General features: G+C 33.4%; 1 protein-coding gene across 1 annotated transcript; it reads left to right on the top strand.

The window, feature by feature from the left end:
- The first annotated feature begins 429 nt into the window (after positions 1-429).
- Positions 430-1,921, top strand: LOC123198942 (iron-sulfur assembly protein IscA, chloroplastic-like). Its single transcript, XM_044613747.1, is given in 4 exon segments — positions 430-436; positions 704-829; positions 832-909; positions 1,724-1,921. Coding segments are annotated over 4 exon segments (348 nt in total). The 3' UTR covers positions 1,861-1,921.
- Positions 1,922-10,897: the final 8,976 nt, after the last annotated feature.

Below are 10,897 nucleotides of genomic sequence, written 5' to 3'. Positions count from 1 at the left end.
TCTTGGTATCTCCTCATATCTTCTTTATCAAAAAGTATACTTGTTTCCTTTTTCTCTTTATATAAAAACTGTATATTACATAAATAGCCTATCAGTTAGAAATGAAAAGATTTGACTGGATAAATAGCCTATAAGTTTCTCAAACTATCAAGACGTGTTTTGTGTTGTAACACCCAAAACCCTCAGTGAGGACACTGAGTCCTGTAAAAGGAGGTGTATGTGACACTCTTAGGTAAATCCCACATCGGCAAAACACAAGAGAGATGTTGGGTCTGCTTGTGCATCTCTCATTGGTTAGGGATGAGAAGATTTGACTGGTTAAATAATCCATTGATTAAGAATGAGAAGATTTGATTGATTAAATAGCCTAAAAGCTCTTCAAACTGTTAAGACATGTTTTGGGTTGCAACGCTCAGAAACAAAATCATAATGGACTGTATGTTCAAAGTAGACAATATATTGACAGTGAGTTTGGCTATTGGACCAAAGATGTTACATATTGGGTTGCAAAACCCAAAAACAAAATCATGATGGACTGTGTGTTTAAAGTGGATAGTATTTTGACAGTAAATCGGGCTTTTGGATCAGAGATATTATAATTCATGATAGATTGTGTGTCCAAAATGGATAATATCTTGACAATGGATCAAACTATTGAACCAAAGATGTTATAATTTTAATTCTGTAATGAGTTGATCTTTAGTGGAGGGGTTGAGTCCAGCGATTTCTCTGACAGAGAATGCACTGAAGCATTTGAATAAAACGAGGCTTGAGCAGAGTGAGGATTTGTGCTTAAGAATTGGAGTTAAACAGGGTGGATGCTCAGGCATGTTGTCACAACAGAATTTGAGAGCAGAGCGAATGTGAGACCCGACGATTCAGTTATGGAATGTGATGGTTTTGTGATTGGTATGCCGTTTGATTCTTTGTTTGTGTAGTTCATTGAATTTAGTTGCTTGTGGGATTTTGCTGTTTATTGAATTTAGTTACTTATGGGTTTTTCCAAGTTTTTGCTTGGTTGTGTCTGGATTTGGAGTTCTGTGATATGATGTATGTGTTAGTGAGACATTTCTTTGAGTAGAGCATGTGTCTTGTGAAAGTAGCTATTAGGATAGTCAAGTTTTATGAAAAAATTGTCAATGGAAGTAGCTATTTAAGGTTTTGGAGAGTTTTGTGCTGCCTTTGAAGTAAAAGAGAAAGAGCTCAAGAAGGATTAAGAAGTCCAAACTTTGAGTTTTTCTTAGTAGAGACAAAACAACTTTTTAAAAAGCTGCATTAAATGAAAACAAGAATTAAAAATAACTTATAGAAGTTAATAACTCGTTTGACGAAAAGACAAGTCATTTCGAATGGGCACTTAGGATATGAACTCTTCTTGATATCATGAACACTATTATGCATGCCTGCATAAGCGAGTATGTTTGTTTGTTTGTGCCTCTTTTTCTTTCTCATTTGTTCTGGTGGACTTCTTTTGGAGACTTATATTTTGAACCATTTGAAGTGTTATCAATTTTAAAAGTAGATATATTTTTAAGAGAATGATTGTGGTAGAACTGATTTGAGATCAAACTTTTGGTCTCCGTTATTGGGTTGCACAGCGAGGGGGCAGCATTGATCTTCCTTGTTCACGGCTTTTAAAGATGTGTAACATTATCAGTATTATTTTATCTTCATCTCTCTCCTCTAATGACTTAATCATATGTCCCACCATCATTGGTTGCAGTTTGTGATCCAAAGAGCCTCCTCTTTTTGTTTGGAATGCAATTGGATTACAGTGATGCTCTCATTGGTGGAGGCTTCTCTTTCAAGAACATATCAGTTTATACGGAAAAGTTTTACTTACCTGATTCTCTCGTATAATTAGTCATTATGTGTTTGTCAACAATGAATGGAAGTATGGATAGCTAACAAAGAAATTGATCTACCTGAATGAATAAACCTGAAATTACAATGACAAACCAAACTTTAATTTCCAAAACAGAGTCATTTTTTTTCATCCGGGATGCCCACTTTTGTGGCAGAATTATTTATCGACTGCTTTTATCTTCCCACCGTTCATCTCCGGCAGTTGCTTCAATGGGTTTGCTCTGGTGCCGCTTTCCAATTCATGGACTGCCTCAACACTTAGCTGTTTCTCATCTTCCTGGTCACTTCGACTCAAGTTTAGCTTGCAGGCAACAATTACCCATAATGAGATATATCTTGGGATCCATTGTGTTTGAGCATAACTGCATTTCCCTGCACTTATATACGAATTCAGTTCCCTCATGTGTCTCATTTAAAACGTTTCTCGAAAATATTTTATTTGGGATTTACAGTTCTACTAGTTTGTATTAGTGTACATATACTACATTGTAAGGAGTCTAGTACTGACATTATTTTGTTTATTTTTACAGGTAATAAAATATTTTAATAATTTTCTATTATTAATATTAATGTAGTATGATAGTTAATATAAGAGATAATATGATTATCATTTTTATTTTAAGTATTAAATGCTTACAACGATAATCATGATTTTATTATTATAATTCTATTTTATTATTAATTTTTGAATAAAAATACTTTTGTTTTTAGTTAATATAATAATATGAAAAATATTTCAAATAATTATATTTAAAGACACTTACGTAAAATAATATATTAGTACATTTTTATTATCCAAACTAAACACAATAATTATTATCAATTTTTACCAAACATAGTAATAAGTTATACCTACTAATCTTATAGTTAATTTACCTTTGTAGTAATTTTTTATCTTGATTAGAGTAATGTTTTATTAAAAAAAATAAAAAATTTCGACAAAAATAAATTACTAGATATAAATAATTACTATATTTAATAAAAATTGGTAAACATAAATAATTATTATGTTTGGTTGGCGGTAATAAAAGAATACAAATATGTTATTTTATTTAAATGTATTTGGTGTAATTATTCTAAAATATTTTTTATGTTACTTGTGATATTAATTGAAAATGTGAATATTTTTATCCTAAAAAATTAATTAAGTAAATAAAGAAATATACCAAGATTACCTTAATAATATGATGCATAACACCATACATGAGCAAAATCCAAAAAAGGGTGAGCTAGAAAATATTGTTTACCCTAAATTGCACTACTTTACAATTTTTTTCAAATTAGGCTTCAAATGCAATTCCAATGCAGGCAAGCTTTGCACACAAGTGTTTATAACATATTAAACTATCATATCATTAAGTGTTGTACTAATATTGATCAAGGCAAGATAATCAAAAATGAAAAAAAACGGTAGTGGTAATTCTGTAATTTTTTATACAACTCTTTATTAAGGCAAGGAAAATAATACACACACACACACTAAAATAGCATCAAATTGGAACACAAGCACAACCAAGGCATAAAGGATAAATCCACCAACCTTGGAACTCCACCACCACTCCCTAAATACAAGAGAATAGATAAAGAATTGAGAGGAATAAAGGATTCAAGCTTTTACACTAAAAATGACAAAGTTCCCAAAAAGTTCTTTTTACACTGGAATGCTTAGCCTTTATATAGAATGGGCTTGACGGCAATGCTTGCATAATTTTAACAAAAAAATCTTATTTAGATAAACTAAACTCCTCAAATTAAGCTAAGTCATTCACTCCTTAATTGAGTTATGCCTCATTAATTTGTATGGAAACAAAAGTGGTTGTCTTTTCCCTCAAATCTATGGACTATGTCCCCTAACTTTGGCAACTAATTCCCACTTGGTTTAAGAGTAATAATTTGCATTGTTTTGGGCTCAATGGGCTTTCTTGTTGCTCTTAGATGGCTTGGACTGTTGGAGAGACTTTACTTGGACCTTTTTTAGGCCAAGGAAGTAGCTTATTCACTTGGGTCTTGAATCCATTCAAGAAGACTATATCCAAAAGAGAGATTGGGCTTGTTTAAGGCTTGAACTCTAACTTTCATGGATCTCTAGCTTGCTAAGAAGCTTGTGGCTTGCTTGTGACTTGAATTTGGAAAGGGAACCGAATATACATTATCCTCTGCAGTTTGAGAAGGATTTGTCCTTAAATCTTCAATGTGTTCATCCTCCAAATAGGGTGAAAGGTCACCCACTTTAAAGGTAACCAAAACTCCTCTCATCTTATCTAGATGATTCACCTTGTAAGCATTGTCATTAATCTTTTTAAGCACTTCAAAAGGACCATCGGCCCTAGGAGTTAGCTTACTCTTTCTCTAGGTTAGAAACCTCTCTTTCCTTATGTGCACCAAAACCAAATCACCCGATTGGAAGAGTGAAGGCTTTTTATGCTTGTTGATCTTCTTTTTGTAAGCTTCATTGGCCTTTACAATTTGCATCTTGATGGTTTCATGAAGCTTTTTTATGATGTCTACCTTTTCACTAGCTTCCTTGCAGGCTTGAACATCAAGAAGCAAAGATGTTAGATCTAAAGAAGTTAAACTATTTATGTCATACACTACCTCAAATGGAGAGTAGTCGGTCGATGCACTTGGGCTTTATTGAAGGAGAATTCAACTTAAGCAAACTTCAAGTCCCAATCCTTCAAATGTTTGCTAACCAAAGCTCTCAAAAGTGCTCCCAAAGTTCTATTAGTCATCTCTATTTGGCCATCGGTTTGGAGATGATCAAAAGTGTTAAACATTAGCTTAGTCCCTAATATGCTTCATAAAGTTCTTCAAAAGTGACTCACGAACTTAGTATCTTTATCCCAAATAATGGTTCTTGGAATTTCAAGAGTGTTACCACCTTCTTGAAAAATAACTCAACTACTTTGCTTGCATCTTCAATCTTGATGCATGGAATAAAATGAGCCATCTTTGATAACCTCTCCACCACTACTATGATGAAATCTGTTCCCTTTTGAGTCCTAGGTAAAGTAACAACAAAATCTATGCTCAAATCCACCCAAGGTTGATTTGAAATAGGTACAAGCATGTAATAACCCAACTTGAAATGTGACTTGGACCTTTGATAAGTGCTACATCTGAAAATGATAGCTTAGACCTTTTCCACCATCTTAGGCTAATAAAAGTGCTCTTTAAGTATGTCCAAGGTCTTATTAATTCCAAAATGACTTGTTAGACCTTTCCCATGAGTCTGTCTAATTAAAAACTTCCTAAAAGAACCTTTTGGAACATATAACAAAGACCCGTTAAAGAGAAAACCATCTTGGATCGAATAATCTTTATATATTCCCTTGGAACACTATTACATGATCTCTTTAAGCTCTTTATCATCTTGATAGTACTCTTTTATGAGTTGAAACCTAAGAACTCTTGCATCAAGGATGGTAAGCAAGTAATTTCTCCTTGAGAGGGCATCGACAACCACATTAAAGGATCTTTACTTGTAAGATGAAACAAAAGAGAATGATTGAAAGAATTCTACCCGTTTAGCATGTCTTAAGCTAGTTGTATGTTAGCCATTAAAGAACTTCAAGGCTTGATGGTCGAAATGGAGAACAAATTATTTAGGCCTTAAGTAATGACTCTAATGGTGAAGAGCCCTAACAATTGCATAGAACTCTTTATCCTAAGTAAAGTATCTCCTTTTGGAATCATTTAGCTTCTTACTAAAATAAGCAATTGGCCTTTTAGCTTAAGTAAAGATGGCTCTAATGCCAACTCCACTTGCATCACATTTTACCTCAAATAACTTGTCAAAATTAGGTAAAAAAAGTAAAAAAGTTTCACATACCCTTTTCTTAATCTCTTCAAAGGCCTTAGTTGCTGTTGTGGACCATTCAAAGCTACTCTTCTTCATACTTTCAATAATGGGAGCCATTATGTTGCTAAAATTAGGCACAAATCTAATATAAAAAGATATCAACCTGAAAGCTTCATGCCTCAATGATAGTCTTTGGTTGAGGCCAAGACTTGATAGCTTCAACCTTGGATTAATCCATTTTCACTCCTTCTTTAGATGCCACATACCTCAGGAACACAACTCTATCTACAAAGAATTCACACTTCTCCCTTTTTGCATACAACTTGTTCTTTCTCAAGACATCAAAAACACTCTCCAAATGCATAACATGATTATCATAATTTTACTATATACAAGTATATCATCAAAATAAATAACCATAAATTTGCCAAGAAAAGGTTTGAGTACCTCATTCATGAGTCTCATCAAAGTGCTTAGAGCATTAGAGAGGTCAAAGGGTATGATCATCCACTCATATAGGCCTTTTTTGGTCTTAAAGGCTATCTTCCACTCATCTCCTTCTTTCATTCTAATTTGATGGTAGCCACTACTTAAATCAATCTTTGAGAACACACAAGCACTATGTAATTCATCAAACATATCATCAAGTATAAGAATGACGTACCTATACTTGATGGTAATGTTATTTATGGCCCTACTATCAATGCATATCCTATAGGTGCCATCTTTCTTTGGAACAAGTAATGCCAATACTAAGCAAAGACTTATGCTAGGCCTCACATGGTCTTTTTCAATTAATTTATCAACTTGTCTTTATAGCTCTTTAGTCTTTATAAGGTTACATTTATAGGCAGGTTTGTTTAGAAGTGGTGCTCCCAAAATCGAATCAATTTGGTGCTCAATATCCCTTAGTGGAGGAAGACTGAATGGAAGCTTTTTGGGAAATACATCCTCAAATTTGGCAAGTAAAGGTTACACCAATAGGCTTGGTTCATTCTCCTCTTGGTTACTTTTCCTTTCAAATATTAACAAGGCATAAACTGGTTTATGGTTAATGAAAGCCTTCTTTACTTGTTGACCACTAAAAAATAAACTCTCCTTCTTGACTTCTTATCTCTTAGAAGCTATTTGGAGTTGTTGTGGACTAAGGAGGGCTAGAGTAATGGTTTTATTCTTGAACCGGAAGGAATAAGTATTCTTCTTACTATCATGTTTCACTTCTCTATCAAATTGCCATAGCCTCCCTAGTAGTAAATGGCATACATCTATGAGAATGATATCACAAAGCATTCCCTCATTATAATGTTTCTCAATTGAAAAAGAAATAAGGACTTGCCTATTTACTTGGAGACTAGTCCTATTGCTTAACCATTATTGCTTGTAGGGTTGAGGATGTGGTATGGAAGGCAACTTAAGCTTGTCTACTAATGTGGTTGAAGCAACATTAGCACAATTACCATTATCAGTGATCAAGGAACATACCTCCCATTGATGGTACACTTTGATTGAAAAATATTGAACCTTTGTTCTTCATGAGGAAGATTCTTGACATGCAAATTTCTTCTAACCACTAACATTTCTCCTTCATCAACCCCTTGAATCACTTCATCATCATCATCATTGGATTCAACTAACTTATGGCCAAGGGCTTTATTTTTTCCTTCTTTTATTGAAGTGAGTCTTTAATAGTTTATATCTCCTTCAAAGTTAAAGCTCTTTTATTTGGACAATCGACTTAGACGTGTCCATAAACATGGCACTTAAAGGACTTTTTATTAATGAGGCTTGTCTTCTTCGGTTTAGGCTTCTCCTTGGTTACTTCTACCCCTTTTTCCTTGTCCTTATCTTTTGTAGAAAGTTCAGCCTTGGTGTAGGATGAAGACCCGTTATGTAATGTAGTCCCCTTAGATAAAGTCTTAGAGACCATGTCCTGATGGCTTTTTTTTGCTTCTTAACCTTGATGACTAAGTTACACACATATTTAAATGAACAATAAGGTTGAAGCTCCCCCATGTTTGTTATATCTTATTTAAGGCCCCAAGGAACCTTGCAATGGTTTGCTCTTTCACTTCCAATAACTCACTTCTCATCATTAATTTTTCAGACTCTCTAATATGGCTTTCAACACTATTATCACCTTGTTTAAGAGTATGCAACTTTAGGTACAAGTCTTGTTTATGGTTATCGAGTAGAAACCTTCTCTTCATGAGCTTCTCCTAAGCCTTACTTTTTCTTTCCCTTCCTTCTTTCTTTGCATCTTCAAGTTTTCCCACCATAAATAAGTATAGTCTTTGAATTTCAAAATAGCCACCTTGCACTTCTTCTCATTCGAAAAACCTTTGTATTCAAACACCTTTTCAATTGAGTATAACCAATCCATAAACTCATCAGGGCTTGTATTACCTTTAAACTCTAAGATATCTATCTTAAGTCTTTATCATCATCTCTATCTCTTCTTGGGGCCCTAACTTGTTCTTCTTCACTTGAATCACTATGAATAACCAATTCCTCTCTATAATGTCAAGGAGGAGGGTGTTATCTTACAATCCTTCTTGGAATGGGAAGTAGAGGTAGGTGGTTTTGATTCAAGTTTATATCCCTAAGCAATTGCATGAGTTTGGTCATTTGGTCTTGAAATTGTAAGACTTGGTTCATTTGGTTTCTAAGTTCTAAGATTTCCCCTTGAAGTCTCATTTGGCCAATTTGCCAAAGGTAAAGGGGTGAGAATGAAGAAGATGAGTCTTTCTTTTGGGACATGTTTAAGTATGGATAGGTGGGTTAGACTTGAGGTTTTAAGGTATTGGTATTTAGTGTTATAGGGAGAATTGGGTTGGGAATGTGTTTGAAGTGTTTAAGTGTGAATTTTGGTTAGGGTAGGTTTTAGTATGTGTTTGGGCTAGAAAATGGTTTGGTTTTAGGCAAATTTTATGTTTTGTAAATAGTACCTGTCGGTAAATAGTAACTTTTGGTAAAAAATAGTAACTTTAAGATGAAGAAAATTATAATTAGCTCACACAAACAACTAAAGCTCTGATACCAAACTGATGCATAACACCACGCATGAGCAAAAAATCCAAAAAGGGTGAGCTAGAAAATACTATTCACTTTAAATTGCACTACTTTACAATTTCTTCACATTAGGCCACCCTAAATGCAATTCCAATGCAGTCAAGCTTTATACACAAGTATTTATAACACATTAAACTATCATATTATCAAGTGTGAATCAAAAATGGAAGAAAATAGTAGTCGCAATTTTATAATTTTTTATGCAATTCTCTGCCAAGACAAATAAAATAATACACAAACACTAAAATGACACTGAATTGGAACACAAACATAAGCAAGGCATAAAGGATAAATCCACTAACCTTGGAACTCCACCAAACACAAGAGAATGAATAAATGAATTGAGAGGAATAAAAGCTTCAAGCTTTTACACTAAAAATGACAATGTTCCCAAAAAGTTTTTTACATTGGAATGTTTAGCCTTTATATGGAATGGGCTTGGAAAAGACAAGGAAAATAATACACAAACACTAAAATGACACTAAATTGGAACACAAACATAACCAAGGCATAAAGGATAAATCCACTAACCTTGGAACTCCACCAAACACAAGAGAATGAATAAAGGGATTGAGAGGAATAAAAGCTTCAAGCTTTTACACTAAAAATGACAAAGTTCCCAGAAAGATTTTTTACATTTGAATGTTTAGCCTTTATATAGAATAGGCTTGACGGCAGTGCTTGCATAATTTTAACAAAAACATCTCATTTAGATAAACTAAACTCCTCAAATTAAGCTAAGTCATTCACTCCCTAATTGAGTCATGTCTCATTAATGTGCATGGAGACAAAAGTGATTATCTTTTCCCTTAAAGCTAGGGACTATGTCCCCTAACTTTGGCTCCTAATTCTCAATTGGTTCAAAGAGTAACTAAATTGAATTGTTTTGGGCTCAATGGGCTTCCTTGTTGCTCTTGGATGGCTTGGACTCTTGGAAAGACTTTACTTGGACTTTCTTTGGGCCAAGGAAGTAGCTTATTCACTTGGGTCTTGAACCCATTCAAGAAGAGAATATATCCAAAAGAGAGATTGGGCTTGTTTAAGGCTTGAACTCCAACCTTCATGGATCCTTGGCTTGCTTGTGACCTAAATTTGAAGTGTGAACTGGATTTGTTTCATAATATTTTATTACCTAAGGTAGATATGATAATCAATTTATTTTTTATATTAACTGTCACATTACTAATAGTAATAGAATATTAACGAAATCTTTTATTAGAGTAATTTTTGTGTTCTTCAACCAAATCCCCCTATATGTAAAGAATATTTATGCCTTACTAATATGATAAAGTTTTAATAATATAAAATTATGTAAAGAATATTTATGCCCTACTCATATGATAAAGTTTTAATAAGATAAAATTCTTCATAGAATAAGAATATAAACATGCATGAACAAGTGAGCAAAATCAAAGTTGTAGATGAACAAAATATACACACGTCATAAACTCATTACAGTCTTACGTAAGATCTAATCACAAGAGAATTAATAAAATTATATGCTTTCAGTTTTGAGTATTCAATTTAGTAGTAGGTATCAATATCATGTGTCATCATTATATGATAAAGTAATTTTGGATTAATGATAAAATAACATTCAATTATATCATGACACATCATTTGATTACCCAATCTAATACTCAAAATGAGTGCAAATAGCATTGCTCCAAGATAATACGAATCAGGTATATAACTTCTAGAGAGGAGACCCCCATATCCCTCTTCAATTGCTTGATTATGAAGAAAGTTCTTTATCTTTTGAAATTCGTTTCAAAAATCCCCTTTGGAAATTTTATCCAGAGAATGAGCCATTAAGCAGCATACTTTGAACATAATTATCCTAAAAGGAAAGCATCTACAATATGTCTAACTTAGAAGTTTATGCTATAACTAGTAAGTTACATTAAATAATATGCTCTTTTGGACTTATCGTAGATGCTTGATGTTGTATCACTCCATGCTTTTTGTCCCCTTAATTTTTAATAATTCAAACATCAGTTGTGCTTGTTTCACGAGTTTGAAATTGGAGCCTCTGAATCTGGATCATTTCAATCCATTCTTCAAGCACGAATTTTGATCTTCTTTGACAACGAAACTTTTGGAGGATACATATTGTATAATACTGAGCCGAATTCATGAAGAGCGGATCCAATAACCCAA

This window comes from Mangifera indica, chromosome 16, assembly GCF_011075055.1.
Source record: "Mangifera indica cultivar Alphonso chromosome 16, CATAS_Mindica_2.1, whole genome shotgun sequence".
Lineage (NCBI taxonomy): Eukaryota > Viridiplantae > Streptophyta > Magnoliopsida > Sapindales > Anacardiaceae > Mangifera > Mangifera indica.
Note: the sequence above shows the minus strand (reverse complement) of the source record. Positions and strands in the feature narration are given on the sequence as shown.